At 39.4% G+C, this 27,971-nt stretch overlaps 1 protein-coding gene across 1 annotated transcript in view; it reads left to right on the plus strand.

Annotated features, from left to right (window-relative positions):
- MED12L (mediator complex subunit 12L) overlaps window positions 1-27,971 on the plus strand; it is a 321,906-nt gene that overhangs the window by 285,094 nt on the left and 8,841 nt on the right. The window contains exons 38-43 of the mRNA XM_082625544.1: window positions 1,607-1,763; window positions 5,526-5,737; window positions 19,627-19,716; window positions 21,372-21,604; window positions 23,033-23,189; window positions 25,890-25,967. Coding sequence (XP_082481670.1) covers window positions 1,607-1,763; window positions 5,526-5,737; window positions 19,627-19,716; window positions 21,372-21,604; window positions 23,033-23,189; window positions 25,890-25,967 — 927 coding nt within the window. The remainder of the gene's footprint in view (window positions 1-1,606; window positions 1,764-5,525; window positions 5,738-19,626; window positions 19,717-21,371; window positions 21,605-23,032; window positions 23,190-25,889; window positions 25,968-27,971) is intronic.

Here is a 27,971-nt window from a genome sequence, read left to right on the forward strand (position 1 = left end):
AGATGTCATCAACAGAACCTCCTCTACTTTTTCATAACTTTGTTTAATTTTAGGCTTCAATTGTGAATAATATTAATATTTCACTGTCTCGCAATTTCTCAAATTTGAAACTTGAATTTTTTGACCTATAAAATCTCATCCTCGTACATATTTTTATTATGAGGTGTCTAAAATATTTTTTGTATTTTGGGCAGTTGATATCTATAGTAAATTAACATAGAAAACTCTTTGTTTTCCCTAGATAAAACCCCATCTAATATATCTAATAGGATGATTCTGAGATTTCCTAGTTTACCATTCCATCTTACTCTCCTTTATATTCTACTTCTTTACCATATTTTCAGACTTTATAAGAAATAAAATAAACATAATTTAAAACAGTTTTACTTCTTGTTTCCCTGTTAGCCTTCCCTACCTAGAACAGGCTTTTCTGAAAAAAACAGAAATCTATGAGATGGTAACTTAGGAATAATTTTATAGAATTAACATGTAAAATAGCTTTCCGTTTAAACTTATCTGAAAATATTTGAGAGGGAATTTGTGACATTTTTCTATAAAATTCGAGAGCGTTCTTGTTGTCCAGTGGAAGAAATATTCACAAGTTGTTGTTCAGTCATCGTGACTAATTATTGTTATTGTTCACCTGTGTCAAAACCAAAACATTTTTTTCCTAGCTGATAGCTTGGTGATTAATATTATTCTAGAAATGACCACCATCGCTTTTGGATGCCACTTGAATGTCAGTGCCCTCTTCTCGTGTAGCCTTCCTACCAATATCCCTCTGTTTTGAAAAAGGTCCAGACTGTTTTAATAAGGTTCAGACTGCCACTCCCCCGAGTCTGGGTCTCCTAGCCTGTCTATCCACATGGATGCATTTCTGTTCTTTTCAGATGCTTTAAAAGACCTCAGACTCATCTCGTTCCCCAGGTGCATCCTGGTCATGTCCCTTTCTCCCATACTTTTCCTGAAGCTGCCTCTTTTCAATCGGGTATATTGCAGGGAACTGAGCTTTTATTTTTCCTTCATCCTTCAGGGCTAGAGAAGGAGGAATTGAGGCATTCAGGTGTGATCCTTAGAGGCTTTGCAGTTGTTCCAAGGAAGAGAAAGCCCTGGGCAAGAAGTGTGGTGAGGGGCGGAAGGGGACAAGATGGAAGGGAAATCTACTTCGTTAGAGTGCTGTACTGAACGTTGGAACTGAGACACTGTCTAGGCTGGAGACTGGTTCTGAAGTCCTGTGGGCCTTTCTGGCTAATTCTCCTCCAGGTACAAGGTATCAGGAAAGCCTTGTAAGATGCAGTGAGCGGGAGATTCAGCCACTAAAGACGCTTTCTCGGCTGTGGGCGATGGTCAGTACTGGTGTTCTAAATGTGCTTTTAGTATTTTAAACACAGAGTGCAGAAAAGATCCTTTTCCAACTTCCCCTACTGTAGCCAAGTACATTTTAAGTCAAGGAAGAGTTTTAATTTAAATGAGTGTTTTGCAGCGAATATGCTGACTGCTGGGATAGGAGCTCTCTCAAATAATGTGATAGGAGGAATTTGCGTTAATTATCTTTGTGACGTGTGGAGTTAAGTAACTGTGTTTTTTCCTTAACCCTGTGTTGAAGGAGTATCCACAGAGCAATATGTACCGAGTGCCTCCCAACTACTCACCCGTCTCCTCCCAGATGATGCATCACCCACAGTCCACCCTGTGGGGCTACAACCTCATGGGTCAGCCCCAGCAGCCCGGCCTTTTCCTTCAGAGCCAAGCTCTCACTCCAGGTATGTGAAGACGGAGCGTAGTCAGGGGACTCCGAGGTGAGAAACAGCTTGGGGTTCTCTTTGCTTTAAAACTGAAACCTGGGCTTCCCTGGTGGCGCAGTGGTTGAGAGTCCGCCTGCCGATGCAGGGGACGCGGGTTCGTGCCCTGGTCCGGGAGGATCCCGCATGCCGTGGAGCGGCTGGGCCCGTGAGCCATGGCCGCTGAGCCTGCGCGTCCGGAGCCTGTGCTCCGCAACGGGAGAGGCCACAATAGTGAGAGGCCCGCGTACCGAAAAAAAAAGGCAAAACTGAAACCTCCACACAACTTGTACATTTCCAGAAGTGAGCACTCAGTGGACATGTCTGTAATTCCCTCCGCTCAAGGTGTTTTTTCCTTCTTCTAAAATTTCAGTTTCAGTGACTAGTTCATGTGTCCCTTTTGGAATTTTCATCCAATGTCAGAAGGAAATTAGCCGCTGATGCACATCTCAGCTATAAGATATAAAGTTGATAAAGTTTTGTGTTGTGAAGTTTGCTTGTGCTTTTATCAGATAAAATTCTTATGAGCATTTTGAAAGATTAGACACTATTGTAGTGTCTTTTATTGTTTCCTCATGTTACAACTTTTAAATTGTCTATACCACGAAGGATCTCAGAAATTTGGTGCAGCAAATAGATATCAGTAAGAAATCCTACCGTATTCACAGTAAATGTTAGTATTGCTTTGATTCGAGCCCAAGTAGATTTTATATCTAGAATAAAGATTTTCTGAATAAAAAGTCTCTTAATTAGAAATGAATTTAATTTTTTCTTTCTAAATGAAAGTTTGCCTGTTTCTGCGAAACAGCTTATTTTGAGATCTCAACCTGCATGTTGTTAGGATGTGACATTCTCACAAATAATAATTTCTCCTTATTGTCTTCTGTATTATATTGTGATTTTTATTGTAATTGGAGTATGACATTTTGATTCGTGGCTTACAGTAGGGGAGAATCCATATTTTGTCCTCTGAATCAGTGGTTAAGAGAGCTGGTCTGGGAGTTACAGTTCTGCTTCAACTCTGGCTCTACCACCCTCTTACTGTATCATCTCCACCATGTCTGAGCTTCTCTGTGCCTCAGTCTGATCATCTGTAAAGTGGATATGCTAACATATACCCTCATAGTGTGGGTGATTCAATTATCCATTCAACAAAATGTATTGAGCTTCCTTCATCATTTGCCAGATCCAGTTTTAGTTGTTAGGGTATTGCAGTAAGCAAAATAGATGAAAATGCTCATTCTTTCTTTGAAGGATGAAATAAGTTTTATATTACATACGCAGACGAACATACATATATAATTTAAAGTGAGTTTTTAAAAATGTAGCATTTAGAAGATAGCCTGACACAACAGACAGGTTCAGTAAGTGATCTTAACATATCCTACCTCAGGGCTTTTGTGCATGCTGGCCCCTGCCTGGAGTGGGCTCCCTCAGATATCTGCATGCTCACTGCCTGCTTCCTTTGGGTTGAGACCTGCAGTGACCACCCTGTTTTAAACTGTAAACCACACCCTTTCCCTGCCCACTCTGTTCCCCTCCTCTTCCTTCAGTTTCTTTCTAGCATCGGCACTTGTTTATAGACTCCGTCTATATTTTACTTACTTCCTGGTTTATTATCTGCCTTCTCCAGAATGTAAGCTCCGTGAGGGCAGGTATTTTTTCTGATGGCTCACTATAGTGTGCCCAGAACTTAGAGCAGTGTCTGGCTTGTAGTGGGGTCTTAAAAATAGGTTATTGAGTGAATAGAATGTAGACGACAAAAGAAAGAACAAACTAGGCAGTGGTAAATGCGGAAAATAATAAAGGCTCATCCTCTCTTTTTTTTTTTTTTTTTTTTTTTTTTTGCGGTACACGGGCCTCTCACTGTTGTGGCCTCTCCCGTTGCGGAGCACAGGCTCCGGATGCACAGACTCAGCAGCCATGGCTCACGGGCCCAGCCACTCCGCGGCATGCGGGATCCTCCCGGACCGGGGCACGAACCCGCATCCCCTGGATCGGCAGGCGGACTCTCAACCACTGCGCCACCAGGGAAGCCCTCATCCTCTCTTTTGACTCTCTCTCTTTAATTCCAAAGTCCTTGTGAATTTAAGCATTTTTAAACTTTTTAGATATTGAAATCAAACACAAGGACTGTCTATAAATTGAAGGCTAAGTATTTTAAAAGGCACATACCCTTTTCCCCCTAGAATACTGTAAAAGGTGTTTATAAGTTGAGGAACTTTAGGTATTAGGTAAGTCTTAGGTATCATGACATGTAAGAAAAAGAATTGAAGAAAACAATTAATTATGAGGATTTTACATGTGTGAATTAATAGATTTTCATAAAGTTTTAAATCCTATGGAGTTGAGGAAGAGTATGTATCATCTGCTTGCATTCATACATTCTTAAAAATGCAAAACAGTGCCCTTCTCCCCCAACACACACACACACACACACACACACACACACACACATCTTTAGCAATCTCTCTCTTTCTCATGTATACACTCCAGGATGGTAAAGTTATAAGGAAAGGCATGTGAATAATAAAGAGCATTTGGTGAGAGATGGGGAGAAAATTAATTAGGTAAGACTATAGAGAGAGCTTCAGTGTATTTATTATATCTTATTTCTTTAGCTGACTCAGAGGTATAAGATTATAGAAAAGTGAGGAAAATCAGAAGTAGATCATAGTCTAATCTTTAAAAAGAATGTCTCTTACTTATAAAATGAGTCAATAAAGTTGTATTAGTATATTTCCAATTCTTGCTTCAACAAACGTTACCTTGTCATGTTACTCAAATTGACCTCCCACTTTTTTCCAAACGTTCTTCAAATGCTGCTGAATGACTTCATAAATCATATTGCTGATTGTGACACTGAGTCTTAAAATGAATGTGGGTTTTTCCAGTGATCAGTGTTGAAATGTTTGTTTCCATCATACACGTTGGTTTAAAGAAAAAATATAACATTTGTAAGGTATTTATATAGAAGTTTTCTTATTCACATACATTAAAGAATATAAACTATCTGGTGAGTGAAGGATTGGCACCTACTTGAAACCAGTAAATGTTGAAATTTTTTTTTCCTCTTAAAGGCATTTGGCAGATTATATATGCAAATATGTTAAGGTTTTCATTTGTTTTTTTAAGCTATAATTAATGTTCCTTGTTTATTTGACATCTACCCTTCAAAAAAGATGTGTTTTGTCTTTAGAATCACGGTATTTGAAGCTTCCGAGCACTTCAAGTTTTTAAAGTATTGTCATGCTTCTCTACCGAAAAACAGGCATTTTTATTTTGCTGTGGTAAAGAAGCTTAAATACCATGAACTTCAAAAGGGTTTAAAATTACAAAAGGTCTCTATGCCTGGCTTAGCACACTTGATAAAATACCCCATGAAGGCAATACATTTTGTGCAAGTAACATGTCCCCGGGGCGCCTCGCATAATTTAAAACCCACATGATTCTGAAATTGTGCCAGTGACTCTGCATCTCGGGCGTTTCGCTTTACCAACCAAAGTGGGCCCTCTGTGAAGTCATTCAAATATTATCATTCACTAGACATCACCCTCCCCATCGTTTGGAATTTATGCAACTCTTAGGGATCTTTGATACTTGTAGAGGGTGGGGCAGTGCCCTACTTGCCACTAAGCTCCTCAAGTGAGGCTCAGGAGGTGAGACTTCTGTGTTTTAATAAAATAAGGAAGACCTATTGCATTAACATGCGCAGAAAGCCCTTCCTTCTGGTTGCTTTTGTAGGTGGCTCCAGGTTGGACCCCGCGGGCTCCTTTGTCCCCACCAATACCAAGCAAGCTCTGTCCAACATGCTGCAGCGGCGCTCGGGGGCCGTGATGCAGCCGCCCTCCCTTCACGCCATCACGTCGCAGCAGCAGTTGATACAGATGAAGCTTCTGCAGCAGCAGCAGCAACAACGGCTTCTCAGGCAAACCCAGACGCGACCTTTCCAACAGGTTTGTCCAGATCCGCAGTGTCCTCCTCCACATTTCATTAGTTCCTCTACCTAGGGGTGAGAGTGGGGATGTGACAGGTTCTTGCTGCACGTGCATCCCTGTTTACCTGTGCACGTGTATCTCTCTTGTACAGGTTGATACATACTTCTCCCCCCTTGTACCTTGCTATTGTCATGGATCAAATAAGAACTTGAAATGTCTTAGCTTCATTAAAAGTATGCCTTAAAACAAAAAGAAGAGCTAATGATTTTCTAGTCACTTGGAAACTGCAGGACTTTTCTCCTTGAAGTGACCTGCTCTGAGCACTCATTCCCTGTCATAATTATCACCATATTCCATACTCCTTTTAGCTCTACTTTCTCGTATTATTATTTGATGTATTACTTTGAGGTTGTAGCTCTGAAGCCCTGATGTTTCCTAGGTTTTCTCCTATAGTGCCCTGTACTGCACAGGCTCTGTTTTTAGTATAAACTTCACAAGATCTACAGTAGGCAAAGAATACACTACAAGTGACCGTCAGTATATGGATATCTTTAACTCTTGATTTCTATTATTTCTATTTTTATGCCCTATAACCCAATTTTCTGTAGATTTTAAAATGATAGTGATTGTTTAACATTGGTGGAAGTCACACAAAACTTAGTATAGACTCATAGATAACCCACCAATCTGTACAAATATGTTAAAGTAAAAAGAGGGAGGTGAGAATGTGACTTTTTCTTCCAGTTTCTCTACACTTTTTGTGTTTTCCGGGTTTTCTTAGAACAATTGCACTATGGTGATGCAGATGATAGATACTAACACAATGAAAGCGCTTACTTTTTGCCAAAACACTTCTGAGAACCTTAATGTATTGATTGTCTTAGATCTCACAGCAACCCTGTGAGTGAGGTACTTCATGATCCTCAAAGGAAGTAGCCAGTCTACAAGTGTATCCTGCTCTAAGAACAACCACAGATTTTCAAATTTGCAAGGAATTCTAATGCTTTTAAAAATATTCTTTGTATTTCGAGTAACTTTCAGGCCGTGTCTCCATTGTACAACTTATGGCCCTTCAGCATGAAGTCCACTTAGTGATTTTGGGGGTGGGAGTGGTAGGGCTAGTTATGCAGTCTTAAAAATGGTTCTTTTCCCTTTTTTAATGTATTATTATTTTTTAACCTGTGTTATAAGAAGGACAGGAGAGAGGAATCTAGTTTGAACCACATGCAAATACAAACAACAGTCACTCCATGCTTGTCTCCCCCTGAGCTCTCAGAGATTTTTTTTTTTTTTTTTTTTTTTTTTTGGTACGCGGGCCTCTCACTGTTGTGGCCTCTCCCGTTGTGGAGCACAGGCTCCGGACGCACAGGCCCAGCAGCCATGGCTCACGGGCCCAGCCGCTCCGTGGCATGTGGGATCCTCCCAGACCGGGGCACGAACCCGTGTCCCCTGCATCGGCAGGCGGACTCTCAACCACTGCGCGACCAGGGAAGCCCTCTCAGAGATTTTTGATCCCTCAAACTCCCTGGGTGTCAGGAAACACAGGCCTAAGTTACTTCTTACACAGAAGTGATGAAGATTTGATTAAAATACTTAAGAAGCCTTGATTTTTCTCTAACTAAGCAGCATGTTTGGAGTCATTTAAAACCTCAGTGGGATTTTAGCTCTTCTTGGGGATGAATGAAAATAAGTTACATCACTGTTTCAAATCCTTATCAAGAAAAAATTTACTGGAAGTCGAATAATTATTCTACTAGAATGAATTCAGTTCCCTTTTAAAGTAATTTAAGCCTAAGTAAAATTTACCTTCCAATAAGTAATGTTTATTTTTTCCTATGTACCTTTTTATCACAAGGTAGAATTTGACTTTTTTTTTTTATGCGGTACGCGGGCCTCTCACTGTTGTGGCCTCTCCCCCGTTGCAGAGCACAGGCTCCGGACGCACAGGCTCAGCGGCCATGGCTCACGGGCCCAGCCGCTCCGTGGCATGTGGGATCTTCCCGGACCGGGGCACGAACCTGTGTCCCCTGCATCGGCAGGCGGACTCTCCACCACTGTGCCACCAGGGAAGCCCAGAATTTGACTTATTAATAGCCCACTTTCAAACTATTACTGCTGGATTCAGTTTTGAATTTCTCTAATTGGGCAGGAGCTCACTGTGTCATTTATAGGTGAGACACCTGTCCTCAGAAGTTCACTTCCTGACACAAGCCATGACAAGCTATTTCCCCTAAAGCAAAAAAAAAAATTTTTTTAAGGGAATTCAATAGAATAATCTTCACATATTCAGAAATATCTTTGCATGTTTCGAGAAGGTAGACTTACGACCTAAAACATCACTGTAGGACCCCATTGCTCACAACACTCAAAATTACCTGACTCTATTCTTTCATACCATCTAGGGTTGTACTGCTTGTACCAATAGGAATTAACTGATAATGCATTCTATGTTTTAACTGATTCTTTTGTAGCAACTTTGTCACATGTTGGATTTTTCTTTCCTTTCCTTTTATCTTTCTTTCTTCTTTTTTTTTTTTTTTTCCTTTTGAGAAGTCAGGAGTTCTTTCTTCAAGTAATAAAAGCTCAAGTTCATAACCGTGACTGTACTGGCATACCTTGTTTTACTGTGCTTTTGCTTTGTGGCACTTCACAGATATTACACTTCTTACAAATTGAAGGGTTGTGGTAACCCTGCATTGAGCAAGTCTCAGCACTGTTTTTCCAACAGTATTTGCTCACTTTGTGTCTCTGTGTTACATTTTGGTAGTACTTGCAATATTTCAGACTTTTTTATTATTATATTTGTTATGGTGATCTGTGATCAGTGAGCTTTATATTATTACTGTGACTCACTGGAGGATCAGATCATGGTTAGCATTTTTTAGCAATGAAGTATTTCTTTTTAATTAAAATGTACTTTTTAAAAGACATAATACTATTGCACACTTACTAGACTACAGTATAATTTAAACATAGCCTTTATATGCACTGGGAAACCAAAAACTTCAAGTGACTCTCTTTATTGAGGCATTTGCTTTATTGCTGTGGTCTAGAACCAAATCCGCAGTATCTCCAAGGTGTGCCTGTATAATAGTCACCTCTCCTTCTCCCCCATATTCTTTCTTTAACCGTTGAAACTTGCTTTAGAGTTCCTGAAGGGCTTTCAGAAGCAGACATGTTTTTTTTCTCCCTCACCATTCTTGAAGTGTTGGATAATTGAGAAAAAAAGAATTCTTTAAAGGAAGAGAAATGCATACGTGGTGCAGTCACAGGATGGAGTGGTCCTCCATAGAGTAGATGAGATTTGTCTGTAGCATCTGCTAGAGTGCCTGTACCGAGGAGGTTCTGAGGGAAATGTGAGCCCCTTTCCTCTCTCCCAGTAGATCATGGATTAATATACCTAGAATCTAGCTAAATATGGTATCGTGGCACAAAAAAATTCTCCTCGTGGTAATCTTTAAAAATCTATAATAAAGGCAGAATTATATGGAATATAAGGGATATTGATACAGTGTTTTCGTATATGATTCTGGATGCAATTTGTTATTTTTCTAGTAAGCACTGACCCATATCCTTCATAGTAAGAAATGTTGATTCAAATTTTGGCAATAGCATTTTCTCGGGTTAAATGCATACACAGAATGTGACTCTCTCTAGCTACATACAAACTTGTGGGTTTTTTTTTTTTTCTTTCAGTTTTTAGCTTCTTATAGAGAAGATGAAATAGGTATCATTTTCCTCCTTATCCTACAAATTTTCTAATTACAGAATCCATTTTCTTAAATGTAACAAACATGTTGGAGAATTTCAAATTACTTAACCTTCAAAACTTATCTTGGAATTGTAGCAGCTGCTTTTAAAGACTGACCAGTTGCTCCAAGCCTTGGATGTGACTCTAACTTCTCAGGCTGGTTGTACAGTGACCCCAGGCTGGCCCCCTCTTCTTAGGTCAGGCATTGGATCTTATAATACTTTGTATCATCTTTCCACCTACTGAGCAGAGGATAGAAATCTATGAGATGTTTATTGAATGAATTCATGTTTTGAGCAGCTATTTCCAGAACCCTGGAGTTTCTTAGTAGCCTTGATCCTTAGCAACCTGATTTTTATCCACAGACTCATCTCGTACCTCTTCCTCTGAGTGTTTCCAGAAACTTCTCCCAACAGCAACCTCTGCTGTGGTTGTTTTGAAAACCTAAATGGGGCAGAGAGGGCACCAATTTCTGAATTCTGGATACATCTCAGACCTTGCAGAGTCCCCTTAGCCTCTTTACATGTAATGGACAGAGTTGATGTGTGTAGGAAGATCTAGCCTTAGAGGGTGCACAATGAAAACTAGGGAACCATTATAGAATAATTCTAATTCTGCTGCAGAGACTGAATATCAGCTTCAGTTGGTCATGAAATCTTCTGTTATGAACCATCTTACATTTCCTTAGGAATGTATCAATAGTGTCTAGAAAACAGGTGCTAAATAGCATGGATATTGTTAGGTATTGTTAACCAAATTGTTTGATGTAGTGACTGTTATTATAATCAGGTATATTTTCTTACAGCTTTAGTGCATATTAACATGCACAAAGATGTTAGGTGAGGAAACTTGTTGTCATTTTTCTCAGTTACAGTCTTCATCCAAGGAAGTAGAAATTCTCCCCCCGTCCATTCCTTACTCAGTGTCCCTTATTTAAATGGGACCCAGTATAGTGATTTTGTCACCTTTCTGTGCCTCAGAGGCTCATCTATAAAATGGAGCTAAGGCAACATTCACTCCACAGGGTTCTTGTGAAATTAATGATTTAACGTCTGTAACAGCCCTTAGAACAGTGGCTGGCTTATAGTATGTGCTTTACTTGTATAATTACATTAATTGTCCCTAATATGATTGGTGTTCAGTGGCCACCAGTAGCAGAGACCAAGAAAAAGGAATGTTGAATATTGTTTAGTTTTCCTAATAGCCATTTTGGTTTCTTAGAGCAGTATGTTTTTACCATCTAAATTCTGTGATACAAACTTTAGAGGGACTGATTCCAATTTCACTGTTAAAAATATCACTGTAATATTTTCTTTTCCACATATCCCATGAGAACTATCATAAAATATAGAATGTTGGTTATAATAATGCCAAATGCTGCTTAAATTGTTTTCCAGTCACCTTTTTCCTATATCTAATATTTTTCTTCTGACACAAGGTAATTTCTTCCCCTCCCCCGCCCCCCCCCCACCTTATCAGTATTCTAGAGAAGGGGCTTTTGAAGGGAATCTTAAGTTTTGACACAGGAAGAGAACTTAATTTTGTGCCTTGATTTATGATATCACTTTATCCTGATTTCTCCCTTTCAATGCACAAAATCATCTTGTGTTCTTTGTAATAATCAATGCTAGACAGTTTGAGAGACCAGTGAAAGATAAAAGATACATTTAGCTTAATTTGATTGAGACACATTTGGAAGGAAGCAATTGATTGTTGGCTACAAATAATGAATCATAAGGATTTTCATTATATTAAAGAGGAAGATTTCTGACAGACAGAAATGATGTGCTCAGTTATAGCTGGTGGTTACTGGTAAGAACACTTGGTTATCTAACCATGGAGCAGGTGCCGCCATTGTATATCCAAATAAAAGAACTAAGTAACTTAATGGAAGAACACTGGCTGAGTCAGAGCCTTCCAGAGTTGTCAGTTCCTTGGCAAAAGTGTCTCTGTAACATCCTGAAAGCATGCCTCTTGGATTGATGAAGCCCATTTAAGTTGAGCAGCCATCCTTTTTGGTCTGGCAATTGATCTACCTTCTGGATATGGTATCACCTTGGAATATCTGTTTCCTTCCTTTTGCTCTTTCCCTCCTCCTCACTCTTTAGCAGTGTTTTTCAAACATACAAGAATAGACAATAATATAGCAAACACTAGTGTACTTACCACCTAGCTTTATTAAATAGTAATGTTCGGCCACATTTGCTCTAGATCATTCTTTTATTAAATAAAACTTTACAGACATGGATGAGGCCCCTTGTCTCATAAAGATAAAGAGGTAATCACTATCCTGAATTTCATGTTTTTCTTTCTTATGAATGTCTTTTATATTTTTACTACGTATTTTTGCATCCATGGACATAAACATTATATAGTATTACTTTCAGATTTGAAACTTTACGTTATGATAGTCTCACACAGGTATTATTGTATTGTTTTGTAACTTTTTTGTTTTGACTAATTTTTAATTATATCTACTGTGTTATACTTGGTTTTATGTATTTGCTTGTCCTGGTTGGATACTCTTCCATTATGAGTATTAACATTTATCCATTCTGTTGATGATCATTTCAGTTATTTCCAATTGTTTGTTACTGTTAACCGTGCTACAGTAGACATTTTTGTCCGTGTCTTCTGCACGTGCCAAGTTGTAGGGTACATATGTGGAAGTGGAAATGCGGATTTAATTTCCAAAGCGGTGGTGATTCCCGTCAGTTATAAATGAGAGTTTTCTTTCCTCCACATCCTCACTAACCCTTGATGTTATCAGACCTTAATTTCCTCATTCAGAGCAGGTGAAATCGTGTTGTGTTACATCATTTTAACTTGCATTTTCTTATTACCTGTGAGTTTAGGCATGTTTTATAACTTTACCAGCAATTTAAGTTTTCCCTTCTGTAATTTTCCTGGTTCTATAATTTGAGCATATTTTCAAAATAATTTGGTTCTTAGTTGGTAAAGGTGTACAAAATGGACTTGTTGAAACAGATCTTGAGTTTTGACAAGAATCTTTAATGCAATTACTCAGAGAGTACAGTTTTCATACATCTCAGTGACAAAATGAACTTAGGAGGACAAAAAACACTGAGCTAGTAAATATGTCCTAAACCCTGTCATTTTGTTCCTTGGGTGGAAACCATGTCCAGGAAAGTAGATGCTCTACTTATTACTTAATACCTGGTATTTTGCTATTTACTTGAATGATGAGGAAGGCACCCATGTTGTTTGCTGACATTATGATTGTGCAACTATTGTGATCTCGTAGATAGTGTACACAGCTTGATGTTTATGAACGGGGAGAAGATAGGGGTAGAGGGCTGAGAGTGAACCACTAATATAAAGGTGGTAGTTGGATATAAAGACAAATGAACAGATGCAATGAATTATGTACGTACCCCTAAAATGGTGAGAACAGATATTATTTGCTTGGGAAATTCCTCCTGTGATTTCTCATTCTTAGTATAGTAAAATACTTTTATTTTTTTCAATTAGGGTTATGAAGTTTTTGCCTCATCTCTATTTCTAAAATTCAGTGAACAGAAAAATTTTAATGTCTCAGACTAAGCGTCACTTAGAATTCATTCATAAAGATGATTAAGCAAGGGGATCATTGACCTGAGAAACAGGAATATTTTTCCCCAGCATATAGTCCCCTTTTTCTAAATCAGACTCCCTGTTAGCATGTAAACACCAGTGGCACTATAAATATTTGTTGTCTATTTTGGTTGATTGAATGTGTGGTTGAACTGATGCTCTGTTTTCATTTGCATTCACTGGGGATGGAGCTATCTAATGACATCCTCCAATAATATATGACTTGTTCACTTAATGTCTTGTGTGTTTCATGTGACCCAAATGTCCTGAGCGCTTCTCCCCCGGCTCTGGGCTGGGAAGGACTTGAGCGCTCTTTTGCTTACACCGAGGTGCCAGCATCCCTTAGTTTCGGGAAGTTATCTGGGTCTGATCGCTCCCCTACTTCTTGTATGTCCCTGTTCAACCTCCAGGATGTGCTGTTCCATTATATGACTATTGCCGTATTATTTATCTGTGTCCCAGCCTATGGTGATATTGTTTGGCATATAAATTAATATGAACTCTTAGGGCCTGGGTTTTAAGTCTTGACTCCCTGAAACATTGTTTTAAAATGAACTAACTCTTATGTATTTTGGCTACCCACATCATTAGGCTAAACAATCTTATCTGTATTGTCTGCCGTTTTCTTGCTGTCCCCTTTCTGTAGGACTTCTGTAACTCAGCTGTCTCCCTTCTGGAAGACTTTGACAACATAATGGTAACACCCCTGCTGTCTGTCATTCCTTTTACTTTCTTTTTTTTTTTTTCTTTAAGTAAACTTTTATAGCATTATTCTTTGAACATCAGAACGAGAAGCAGGTTATTCCCCTCCAGCTGGTAATTATTATAGTCTTCATTTCACTGTTACTCACTTGGTTTATGTTTGAGACTGTAACACAGAATCATGAATGCATTGACCATGTTCACTTTAACGGAATTTATTTCTGAAAGTTGTCCCCTTTGATTGCCTCATGATTTTCATCATATACGTGTATGGTATAGAAACCAGTGGACGTTCATGGCCTGGGCTTGGGAACATAGGCCAGTTCGTGTACCTTCATCTCAGTCCCAGTTTTGAACCCATCTGTTCCTGAGCTCTCGCTTCTCTCTGCGATAACTCACCTCATTAGTAGGGGAACGCATGGCATGCTGACTCACAGGCCAATGCAAGATAATGAAAACTGTGGTTATGAAACATGCCCTTCTCATCACATCCCACTCACTGGTTCTTCCTAAATTCTCAACAGAACGCATCATCTCTCTTTTCTTTCCGGTATGGAGAAGGTGTTTTTTTTTGAGCATAGGTCTTGTGTATGCATGTCATAAGACTTCATCTCTACTGCTTTGCCTGGGCTAGCGAAGAATGCATGTTTTGCATTAAATTACTTATAGGTTTCTGTATCAGATAGCCAACCCACAACGTAAACCCAAGAAGCATTAGAATAAAAAAAAACACACATCTCAGATGTGAATGTAAGTCAACTCGTTTCACTGCCAATTTAATGGGTAACAGTTTCTATACATTGGTGAAAATATCCTTAATGGCATATACAAGCTTTGAAAATATTTCAGTTATGAAATACTGTCATATAGGCAATTTCTTTAATAGTTAGTTCTTTCAACAAAGGAAAGTTTGGAGACTTTTCTGAAAGCAATCAATTTTTCTATCAGTTTTTCTTGACACTTGTACAGAGAGCAGGCGAGGTTTTTGTTTTTTTAAAAACTTGAATTAAACTATCAAATTAAAAAATATCTTTCAGGTAGCTTATGTTTGCTGTAGGGCATTTATTGTTCAGATGATAATGTAATTTGAACAGAATACAATTTGCATCTACCATTGATTTTACTTTTTTTAAAAATAGATAAAATATTTTGTTCGTCAGGTATTTAAAATCAAAAGGTTATATGATCTATATATTCATTCAAATAAATGGAAATGTGTATATATATCTTTGCTGTCCTTTTCACCATTCTTATTTTTCTTTAATATTCTCCAATATCAGGAATTTAATGAATGTGTATGTATGCTCAACCAATCAATATGTTATATTCCTCCTTTATGAGCTTGTTAACAGAATATATTGTAAAGGTTCACTATTGGATGAGGCGTGTTTATTTCAACATGAATCAGGTCGTTCCAGCAGTTAATGTTACTGTTAATCGATTGCCAACCAAGTTATATTTGATGGAAAGCTTTATAAAAGAATTAAGCATAACTGGTCAACAGGACCTCTTTTAATTATAGAATTTTCTGTGTATCTATTGTCTGCAATCAAAATACACCGGTATAATGTGACGACCAAAACTCGGGGTTCACGCCATTTGTTGTTTAACCTTGGGCACCATTACCCAGTACCTTCCAAACCAGTAGTCACAAGCAAAACCCTTTTTGCTAGTTGACTCATAAAACATTACCCACTGGTTTTCATTGGGTGACTTTTATTATTATTCCTAAATCAGCATTTTCAGAAACAGAGTCGCAAAATCTGGCTGTGGTTTTTCAGGCACAACTTGTCTCTCTACTTGCAACACTTAAACACTATTGGAAAGTTACTAAATAAGGATTTGAAAAAAAATCATTACTAGTGAATTGAGTGGATAGAAGATCCCTGATTCTGAAATGCTGCTGATTGTAACTGTCTGCTAATTGGAGCTATAACCAATTCTCCTTTAGAAAGAGACCCTCACATTTTCTCAGCTGACTGAGAGAGTGAACTAATGAAGAGAACAAGACCCGGAAGATTGAAAATTATCTTTGAGGATGATTTACCAAAAATTTTTTTAACTTACTGGATGTATTCATTTCAAATTATGCAAGAGGTTTTGAGTCTACATCACTTTGAGCTCAGATGCTTCTCTTGTCTAATTAAAAATAAAGCAGTAAGAGAGAGAATTGTTCTTATAAAGACCAGGAAGATGAGTCAGTATTGAACAGCACAGCTTTTTAAAAAGTTTTTAGGAAGTGGAAATTTTAGAAAATATAATAGATTTCTGTTTCTTACCCAGAGGCAAGCCTAAAGCAAAGTGTGTAAAAACAAATGAGACAGACCACATGTAGGAATTTACCCTGGGTAGCAATGTAGAGATGGCTGCATGTAGCTATCAGAATTTCCCAGTTAACTCTGGCTTACTCTCTTAGCACATGTAAGTTCTTGGGTACCTGAGCCAGGGGAGCTGGAGCTGGAGCACAGTGTGGCTCCTGGCTAGACACAGGTATTCCCTCAGAAACCAGCCTCCATTACACCCGCAAAAGTGTGAAGTTAATGTTGCCTCTGATTGTTGCAGTTAAGCAGAATAAATCAAGAGGGGCAATTGAGCTACTCTTCAGGTATTAATGAAGGCAGAAAGAAGAAATCATTAGAATGACAGATGATAAAAATTAAATTAAAAAATGAGTTTTCAAAACAAAAGATGGTACTTAAAAATACGGGGCAATTGGAAAGCACTTGGTAAACTAATTTATCCTGAAATATAAATCTCAATTTACCTCTGGAACTCTTGTTTAACAGATAAACTAAATTAAATCTTAGGTTTCCTCAATAGATGTTTATAGAGCACTTACTATATGCCAGACACAGTGCTAGGAACTGATTAAAAAAAAAAAGTCAAATAAAGCTTAGGTAGTTTTCAGAAAATAACAGAGAAGTAGATAATGTATGACGAAGGTGACCATAAGTCACAATTTGCCAGGCATGATCTCACTTTGCCCCCGTTCTCCTGGCCTGTCCCAGTTCGGATGATACATTATATAGTCCCTTCTTGAATGCAGCAAAACCATCCCTACTAACATTTTAAGACTCTTACTAAATTTCAATTTTTAGTTTTCTTACCTATTCCCGCATTATGGTCCTCGTTTAGCATCTGTAAAATCTTTCAAGTTACTAAAGAACTTCTTGGTCATTCATTCTTTATTCAACAGATTGAACTATTTCTACAAATTGAAATAATTTGTTCCTGGCATTATTCTGGGAAAACCAGAGAGCAGGAGGAGGTCATTTCTGTTTGGGAGAAGAGATGGATATTTTTCATTCAGGGCAAATATAACGATAAAAGCCCTTGGCGAGCGCTGGCCAACGTGAGGTGTTTGTGATTTCCTCAGGGAGGGTATTGAATGTTAGAACCCTTACCTACTGTACTTAAGTAGCGAGTTGTGGGGGGGGGGGATGGCGATGGGAGGGAATATAGTCTATTTACAAATAAATAGTTTACCTTTAGACTAAAAATGGTTCACTGAAGAGTACATGAATTTTAGAGTGTAAAACTGATTTGAAATTTTTCACCCCTTTCTTCTTGCTTTTTTTCAAAGTTATAGTGTTTTTCCTTAAATGTTAATTTTGTGATTTTTAAAAATGTAGATGGTTTTTAATTTGTATTTCTTAAATTTCCAAAATCTCAACTGTTCTTTGTCAATAAAAGAGAGTTGCCCAGTAACTCAGATACCTACCGTATTAGTGTTCTAGTCCCCCCGCCCCGCATCACATATAAGTCATAGCTTGTTTCTTAAAGTTCTTCAACAAGCAAAGGAAGAGTAAAGAGTTAAAGAAGATCTGTTTTATGTATCTGCATGCCTCTGTCACACGCACATCACATCTTGTTTCCCTCCAAGGCAAAAAAGGGCGTGGGTGTTTTAGACTACTTAGGGATCTCAAGATTCTGGCTCACAGAAATAATTCATTTTTCTTTTCTTCTGTAAAAATGATAATATACATATATTTATCCCCACCAAGAGGCACAGCAGTATGTTTCAGGCACAGCAGTATGTTTCAGGGACCTTGGACAATGCTGTCGGGGAGCACCAAGTCGAGGAGCGGCATGTAAAGATCTGGTTGATTTAATGACTCCCTGGCTTAGTGTTTGGAGGATCAAGGGCCATTTGGATACTTTGGGGCAATACTTGTAGGCTCCAGATAGCCACACTCCCGTGACATGAGCTCTCCTAGAGGGAGTTTGGGCTATTTTTCTTAGACTTAAGCAAATAAGGATATAATTGCACTTAGATTAATCAGCTAAAGGCTCAGAGTATCTTCATGGTACCCTACACTGGAAAGTTAGATTCTTGTTGAAGCTGTTACATATAGATACCATAGTAGATGCTCCCAGAAATTTGTGTTTGGTCCACGTATGGGTGGATAGCCACCTTCGGAGAGGCCGAAGTTTCTTAAATGCCCTCAAGTGATTTTATGTGGGGATCAGAGAAAAGGCTTCACCATCTGATGTATACGTTTCATTTCAAAATCTCATTAACAAGTCTTAATAAAGAGTCTCCTTTTGGTTTCTTATTGGGGTGAGTTTACAAGGCTCTATGTCCCTAAAGAATAAGCACCAAATGAAATTTTAAATATTTTCATCCTTGATATCACATATGGAGGCATCTCATCATAATGGAGAAAACCCTAGGTTTTGGAGGCAGACTTACCTGAGTGCTCATGGCTCAGCCAGGTCTAGCTGGGTGAGCTTGCTAAGCTACCTAGGCTCTTTGAGCCTGGCTTTTCCTACCTGAAGAAAATGGGGATGATGTCCCCTCCCTGCAGAGTTCCTGTGAGAAAATGGGAATAAGAACAAGAAGCCCAGTCCCTGGCACATAATAGATGCTTAATAATTGTTGGTGTTCTCCCTCTTAAGCTAAATGTTTATACCTTTCTCCCTGCCAGAAATATCTGTACTACTTTCCCAGAACATTAAAATTGGTTTTTAATATAACTGTATCTTAGCACTTTAAAAAAACGAGGACATCTGTGATATAAAACAGTGGTGAAATACCCTAGAATAAACCCCATTTCTTTGTTATTAGTAAGTCCTGAAAAAACCAAGGGGTGGTCGGAAGCTTGGCCTCCTTCTGTGATTAATACCACAAGCTTCCGTGAAATAGCTTCTGCCGCCAAAACGTAAAATACATACAGCTGCTCTTAGGAATAATATATTTATTTTTCCTCAGGCCAAAACATGTATTAAATTAAGACTGGTGAACAGATGTTAATTGGTTATTTTACATTGTAGTTGGTTAGAACTGTATTTGATATTAACTTATTATACATTTTAATTGGTTATATTAATTATTAGAGTCATAAGAGATCCCAAATTCATCCCTTGCATACATGGCTAAATAGGCAACTTTTAGGTCCCTCTGAAGAAACATCATTAAAAAGTCATGAAGGTAGTATATGCCATCTGCGTGTACCACGTGTTCTCTTACTTTATGGGCACAGGATGAGGCAACTCTGTGGTTTCAGATTTCACACTTAGAGACTCATGCCTTTTACTCTAGAGGGACACTTGTACTCTGGAGTGTACAGGAAAGCTGGCTCAGAGCCTCTCTGATGAGCAGACCATTGATTATTTTGGCTTGTGTTTATGTATGTGTTATCATTGGGGACATCGGTAGTCTTCTTTTGAAGAAATGATAAGGGCAGCAATCTCTTCTGTTAATAGGAAATGGATGAGAAATAGTATTCAATGCAGGTTGGAATCTGCACGTGTTGTTCTCATATAGGGTGCGGTGTCAGGGTTTTGGGGGTAATTAACCAGGAGCTCGGATCATGCCCTTGCTGTTATGATCAAGAGCCGCCTCGGCTTTGTCTTCCAGGGCCAGCCGGGGGACCAGGCTGCTCTCTTTGCTGCTCAAGCACGGCCCTCCCCTCAGCTCCCCCAGTATCCAGGTCTGCAGCAAGCACAGGTACCCATGTTTGCTTTGTAGGTGCTGCTGGGATTTTTAATGCTCTTTATTTGAAGGGGGGAACTAGGTAAGTAGGGTATCAATTCCCTCATGGGGTATAGAACTTAGTCACTTCTGCTTATAGATTATAATTGACATTTCAAAAAAAAAGCTTTACCAGGGATTATTAAACAAGTCTTGGGATTGATTAAAGGGCATAAAACATTTTAGGAAATTCCTGAATCAGAAATATCAATTCATACCTTTCTATTAATGATGATGGTAGATATTGAAGTGGTGAACAGTCCCAGCCAGGGTACTTATGTTATAATGTATAATGATGTAATTCATGATTGAATTTATGATATTCAAAGCTAGCTTCGAAGAGGAATCATGGTAGAATAAGAAGATAATCGGCCTTGGCATCAGACCTTGACAAAATTCCTGACAACCTACAAGCTGTGTAACATTGTGCGAGTTACTCCGAGTCTTGGTTTCCTTCTCTGTAAAATAGAGATGAACATTGTGGGGATTTAAGACAACCTATGGAACTAGCAAAGCACCAGATACACAGTAGTTACCCAGCAAATGATAGATTTGCCTTAATATGATGCAAATCTTGAGCTATTTTTTCTAATAGTTTTGTCATTTCTGCTTCCATATCCTTGTACTCTATCCCTCTCATAATCAGGAGGCCGGGGATGTTGGCAAGGCCTCTAGTTAGGCCAGCGGTTCATACTGTGTCCACAGCTGAAAGGAAGGCCAAGGCTGGCCTTCACAGGCACCGAGCCACACAGCCTGCATCCCTGCACGCTGCCTGCAGGAAGGTCATTGTCCACCACTCTGTCTTCCAAGTCAGAGCCATTCAACTACCTTCAAATGTGGTACTTTGAGGACCTGAAGAGCAGTCCTCTTCTATTTTAATCAGCACTCTGTTCTGTAAATTGTAGATAGTGACGCAGCAGAACCTGAAGCTTTTCATTTACATTGGGTGTCAAGATTTGGAGAATCAGCCACTCTTATATTAACGATTATTGGTAGAGTGCTGAAACAGGCTGCAGTCCAACCAGAACTAGAGATTATTGAATAGTCACCAATGACACCCTTATTCTCTGGTTAAGGTAATTGATTGTTTTTGTTGTTTTTGTTCTTGTTAACTGGTTGGTTACTACAGACAAGTTCATTAGATCCGAGGAAGTGTAGTTACGTACTAGGAAAGTGTACTCCATGATTTTAATTTACATTGAGCGTGAGTAACTCTTCTGGTTAATTTTGGAAGCAACATAGTGATGCTTGGGACCTGTTGAACATTGATGCCATCTGTGCACTAAAGGAAGAGACGCTTGCCTGATTATTTCTGTGCAGAAACCTGCCCTTCCATCCCTCAAAATAAGCAACTGAGCTTAAAACTGATCTCTTAACCAAGTGAGGATTCATTTTGCTCTTTAACTGAAATCTCTGGTGAATCAGTACACAAACAGTTCATGCTATAACTTTCGGGCTCTTCTCTCTGCCTCCAGAGTGATCTTCCTCATATTTTGAGTTTAAAAGAGTCTTTGAGAACCGGCGACTTTCAGGGGGCTCCTCCTGGCTTTGTGTTTGCCCTCGATATCTTAGCGATAGGAAAGCTGGGGGCAAATCAAAACGTTGACTTCCTTCCTTGTGCCTGCCTGCAGACCATGCCCCAGGGCTATACGATGTACGGAACGCAGATGCCTTTGCAGCAGACCCCTCAGCAGCAGGCTGGCAGCGTGGTCCTGTCTCCTACCTATAATTCCAGAACCTATCCGGCGGCGCATTCCAACCCGGCGCTAATGGAAAGACTCAGACAGATGCAGCAGCAGCCGCCGAGTGGCTACGTTCAGCAGCAGGCGTCGCCGTACCTGCAGCCCCTGAGTGGCTCTCAGAGGTGATGCATATGGAAATAATGATGACAGTGGTGGACACTCAATTCTCGCCTTTACCGTGCTTCTTCTAGGACATGGTGCTATATCATTGTTCCTATGAGCTTGCATATTTGCATATAATTTTCATCATCATCTCATCTTCAGCAGCATCCAGATTGTGGTTCAAAAGAAGCAATGCCCCATCTTGTTTATTCCGTTCAAGTCCCTTATTGTTTGACTCACATCTCCCATAGTATTTGTGCAATATTTTTCAATGATACCACTATGTTAGCTCCAATGTTCTTTTTTTCCTCCTCTTTTAAAAAGGTTTCTTGGCAATAAATATCTAAGATTAAAAATTGTTGATCTTCCGTAGCAGTGCCTTACTAGAATATGTTGATCGGAGCCACAAAGCCTGTGATTGCAATACTCGTTGTGCACGGTGCCCGTAACACTTTTGTTACATGTCTTAGTTTCTACCTTTTCCACCTCAGGAATGGCTGGCAAAACCGGATCATGAAAGACTGTTACTCAGTTTTTGCTTTAATTGGATCTTGTAGACGTACTATATAGTGTATAACTGCACTGTCCATTATAGCAGCTACCAGCCACGTGGGCTATTTAAATCTAGACTAATTAAAGTTAAGTTAAAGCTCCTCAGTTCTCTGTCGCACTAGTCACGCTTCAAGTGTTCATTAACCACATGTGGCCAGCAGGGCCAGCTTCGCAGGTGTGTGACCTGCACAGTCACATAGGGCGCTGTGTTTAGAAGACCTGCATGGTTGATCGTAATGCTCTATTGTCACCCGCTTGAAATTCTTACTGATTTTTGATCAGAGAGCCCTGCATTCTTATTTTGCACTGAGACCCAGAAATGATACAGCTGGTCCTGGTGGTCAGTGGCTATCTTATTGGACAGCACAGGTGGAGACATTTCGGTCACAGTAGAAAGTTCTGTTGGATGGCATTGGTCTAGGAGAACTCAGTTTCATGCAGATTGCTGCACTACAGTGGACAGCAGCTGGACTCCCGTGTGTTACCATCAAAGATTGCAGGTCAACTCTAAGTAGTCACTGTTTGGAAAGTTGGCAAGGTTGTTGGTAACACATTTGGGAAAATAAATGAATTTGGAGACCATGCATCATGTTTATGATTTGTCTAATAAGTGGCAGCATAGCATATTGCCTTGAACTAAGAACTTGAACTTCAGAGCCCCAAAGTTCTGGGTTGAAATCCCACCTGTGCCATTTGCTGTCTGAATACCTGTGATACCATGTGTCCCTGGGAATCTAGGTTACCTTAACCACTGGTCTTTATTGCATTTGAATTGTACATAGTGATTATTGAACATGATGATTCCTTGGTGAGTGTGTGCAATGTGCCAGTGGCACTGATTATAAACACTTGACAGTATGCTTGGGCCTGAAAACAAGTTCTTTATTCTTGACCAGACTGAATCATCAGTCGCTTCAGCAGAGCCCTCTGGTGGGTGGAGGACTCGATGCGGTGCTGACTTCCGTGCATCCAAACCTTCCCTCGGTGTCCCTGTCTCAGGACCCAGTGAGGCCCAGACAGCCACAGGTGCGACAGCAGCAGAGGCTTCTCCAGGTATGGAGCTGGGAGTGAGTGCAATGTGTGCGGGGTCCTCCGCGGCCGTAAGAAATAACAGACCCTTCAGACTTCAATTGCCAAATTCCAGGGAATCTTGTGTACTTGGCACTGGGACCTAACTGGTGTAATTTAGTTCCAGTTCGGCAGGGGTCTTCCTTTCTCTGTGCATCTACCAGGTCGTGGACAGAAGAGTACATTTTGCAGACCATCCTTGCCCTTTCACAAAGGTTCAGGAGGGTAGCTGGATGCCTTTATCTTAAGAGTGTAAGCCTCAGCTTCCTCAGTCACTGTTTAACTAGAGGCCATGCAATTTGAGTTCAAAATTTCTTATATGTGTATTTTTTTAGAAACAGTCAAGCCGTCCAGAGTTCTTGTTCAGATTTCTAGAGGAGTTTGTAATCCAAAAAATTTTCTGTTTAACACCTCTAGTCTGATTGGGCTGTGAAGTTGGAGTTACGTAGGTAGGATACTTCAAAGGCATATTTCATCCTGTCTCTGGTAGAATCCAGAGAGCTGTCCTTCACTTATTTGTCATAAATATTTGAGTCTCCTAGATAAAGGGCTCCTCCCCTTAACACATTCTGGCTTCTCCCTCCCTTGTTTAGGGGATATAGGCTGTTATGTTTATCTGTTCCATTTGCCTTTATTATTAGCAAGCTTATCCTGTGTTGTTGGGTTGGAAATTGCCTGATGAGTCTGTACAGTGGACTCTCATCTTATCAACAATCCAACTTGAGATGCACTGTCCTTTTATGTATTTCTAAGAAAGGAAAAGAAAGCAGCACCAAGAATGGGAACTCTAGTAGAACTGGGGTACCCAAGGGCTATACTCTTTGTATGAGGTCAATGAGATATAAACCTGTCATGCAGAAAGGGACAGCAAAGGAACTTGCATGTCTCAACCTTGACACTGGTGATGGGAAGAAAATATTTGAACCATTAGCTCAAGTGGGTTTGAGGTCTGTATTCAGTATGACCCAAAAAATTCTGGTTGGCAGTGCCAACACTTCGACAGACCAAAGCCACCACAAATCTTCAACAAAACTGGGCTTCACAGTTATAAGATGCCATGAATTGCATCCCAGTTTTTGCCTGTTAAAATGTGGAAAAAACTGTATCACAAAATTGAACAACATATGGTAATTGGTTTGGGAGGGAGTGTGGCCTATAGATGGCCAATCCCACTCATTGCATATATAAAATCTCCAGCGTGGTCAAAAACCCTCTAATCCTTAATTTTGTCATAAATAAAATGGAACTAATTCTAGTGCCCACCTCTTAAATGTATAGTGAAAATTAAATATGAAAATGCAAGTGAAGCACCCATTTTGTAATACTACCATTATTATGACTATTGATACTCATAGTGATATTTTCTTAAAATAATTATTTTCCCAAGTGCTAAGTATAGGTTTCAGAATTTTTTAGGACTGATACTTATATTTCTCTCTGTTTTAAATTTTCTCATTTCCAGATCACTGAGGAAAGTTATTACATTATTTTTTTATTTACCACTTCCTATCTTACCCTAGCATTTTTTTAAAGCTGCAAATTTTGAAAACCTTCCTTATTGGTTAATGTGTACTTTTTATCCCAATTAACATGGTGTGTCCTTCTGATAATTTTTGCATTACCAACACATTCCTGGGAGATAAGGAAAAATGATTTGCTTCTGCATCTGAATTATACTTATTCCTTTTTTGGTGACTGACTACCTCCATAAAGGAACAGGTTAATAATTACAAAGTTGGGGTGACTTTTCCTGAAAGCGTTCGCAGATAGTCCAATGGAGAATTGGCTTCCTATCGCAGTCGCTGTGTTTCTGGTCCAACTTGCATTGTTCATGTTGGGAATGGCCTGCCCAGACCTCAGCTAGGATTCCAAATCCATGACCCTTGTCTCTTAGTGAAAAATGCCTTCTGGCAATAACTATTGATTACCTTGCCCTAAAGAAGACAAAGAATTTGAGGGACAGTATGCAAACCAAGTTGGAAAAATGCAGAGGCTGAAAAGAAGTCTGGTGCTGTCATCCTCAAGATGAAGCGTTTGGGTGGAGGAGACTTTAAAGGTCATTGAGACAAACCACCTCTTAATATTTTCCTCTCCTCTGTGATGTTCCCCCTGGTGGACGTCTAGTCTGTGTTTCTCTTGTGACTTGCACAAGTTTTCCAAGAGCCATGTATTTGAGCCAGCGTTCACGGACGCAATTTATGACTTTAGGCTGGTAATTTAGGCCAGAACTTCTCACGTCTACATCTTCCTTTAAAAAAAAAAAATCTAAATTCGAGTTCCTCTGGGTACCATAGGGAACGAAAAGATAACTTGCGAGCAGTCCTTGTCTCACCTGATAGCGTAAGGTGGAATGAAATATGTGGAAGGGCAAATGGCATGAAAGGAATTAAGACAGTGAGTACAAAGCATGTCCCTGGACAGTGTAGGGTGGTTTAGACTGTGAACACTGTGACTAGCAAAGAAGAGATCCCTGGGGTTGCAGTAGTCTGGAAGCACACGGAGCAGATTTAGGTCTTGCCCTTGAAGGAGGAATGATGTTTGGGAAGACAAAGACAGAGGAGGCAGGTGTGCGTCATCCTTGTTCAAGCAGACTAATTAGATCAAAGGCGTATGGGGAGAGGGAACTGGAATGACGGACGTTAACCTCCTATTTTCACATGTATAATTCTTGTTCTTTCTTTCCAGATGCAGCAGCCTCAGCAGTCCTCACAGCCCCAGGGTCAGACCCTCGGTCTCCAAACCATGCAGCCCCAGCAGCCTCTGGTAAGGCCTGGTGTTCTGAAACCAAACATGTGGGTTTCTTCCTCCTTTTTCCCTTTTTTTTTTTTTTTTGGTGGTGTTCTTTAAAGGCAGATTGCATTTTTCATGTCCCGTGAGATTGTTAAGAACTGAAAAAGCCTAAATACACCCTAGCAGTTTCTCCCCAGCCCTTCATCAGAGTAGGGTTGTGTTACTGTTGAAGTCAGTATATTTGTTTTCCTAGAAGGTATAAATAAATATTTGGGGTTCAGTAGGTTATGTAATTTTTCCTCTTTCAATTTCTTCGGACTTTTCCATTCCGTGGACTAAATATTTATATTGAGAAACCAAGTTTTATTCTAAACAGTGTTAAAATGATAACTTAGTATGGATATGTTTAGAAGATTATCTTAACTTGGCTTTGAGTTTTCACTATAATCCCAAAGAAGCATGAGAGTACTTTCTAAAATATTACCTTTACTGATGTAAAAGGACCTCCGAATTTAGCCGGTTAGCATTTGCTGCAAGAATTTTCATGTAATTCGTTTCATATAATTTCATGACATTTTCATGTAATCTTATAATTTGCTTCTGTAGCTTTGTAAATCACATTTCGAAATGTTATATGCATAGCACCAATCAACGTGGTCCAAGCCTCAGTACCTTCTACTTTTGCTAGTGCCACATCCCTTCTTTATTACTTACCTGCTACTTGTCTTTAAATTGCCTCTTTTCCTATTTCCTTAAATAAATGTTTTCTAAAAAGAAGCATTTGATCACTCCTCTCAGTGGTAGTGGTCACATCGCTTGTCACACATTGGAACTATCTGTAAAAATAAATACCAACTCTGCAGGGAGCTCGGCAACCTGAGTTGAGTGAGTACCTCCCCTCAGACGTGTTACTGTGTTACTGCATGTGTCTCACACTTTGGAAAATACTGACGTAGACTCTTTCCAGGACAGGATTTGAGAGATAGATGGTTTTTCAATTTGTAGTAAAGAAGGAACAGTATGGCCCGGGCTATAGTATATTAGTAGGGTTACGTGGTAAAGGGCTGAGAATGCCCAAAAAGGACTGGAATAGGACACCTTGAGGATATTTTATAAGCCTCTGCCTGGGCCATCTTGATCTTCATTTTTAAGGAAATTCTTCCTTATCATGAAATGTACTCGTTATTTTGGGTAGGGTAAAAAAATAAACATTTGATTCTGTCACAAAGTTAAATTTACAGGACTAGGGTAGAAGTTGCCTTCAAACTTCTTCGTTATGGTTGCAGAGGATCAGCTGATGCAGAGCTGAGGGGAGACTCTGTCCCCACGCTCCCCTGGAATGAAGCATATCTCATGCAGCAGAATTTAGTACCTTTCTACTCTCCTAATAGTGTCATAAATATTTAATAATTTTTGGCGTGTAGCGAGTATACATTGCACATTCAGTTTTGACTTCTAAGACAGTATTGACATGTTTTAATGCAGTAGGTTGTATTTCCCTCACTGGCTTAAGACACTTCCATCCCAGGGACTGAGTGGGTCAGTCAGGTCAGGCTCATGATTGTTTCCCAGTGTATTCATAGGAAAGTAGTTCCAGAGAAACAAAGACCTTCATCCACGGTAATCGTAATGGAGAGTAAAATGCACACTAGGCTTTTTATGGCTTTTTTTATTTCTTTTAAGCGGAAATTTTTAAAAAGCTACCTTGAGAAGCATAGTGTCTTATTTTGATATTTAGAGCAATATATTATAATGTAGGCAGCAGCTATATGTACAAAGGCAGGCATGTTGTACGTCGTGAGTCTTAAGATGGGCTAATTGATCATTTAGAGTAATAGATTTCAGGTAATTTCAGAATTAGGAGTTATAGGGATGGTCAGTGATCTTGGATTTTTGTATTATCATAATTCTTCTTTTTTGTGCCTACTTTTATTACAGCATACTTATTTATATATCCTTTTAGTCCACGTGTTTGTAATTTTGAACAGCTGTGAAGTCAGTCCATTGTCTTGCTCTGCTATTACTTGTTTAACCACC

Source organism: Mesoplodon mirus (assembly GCF_964341445.2).
Source record: "Mesoplodon mirus genome assembly, chromosome: 6".
Lineage (NCBI taxonomy): Eukaryota > Metazoa > Chordata > Mammalia > Artiodactyla > Ziphiidae > Mesoplodon > Mesoplodon mirus.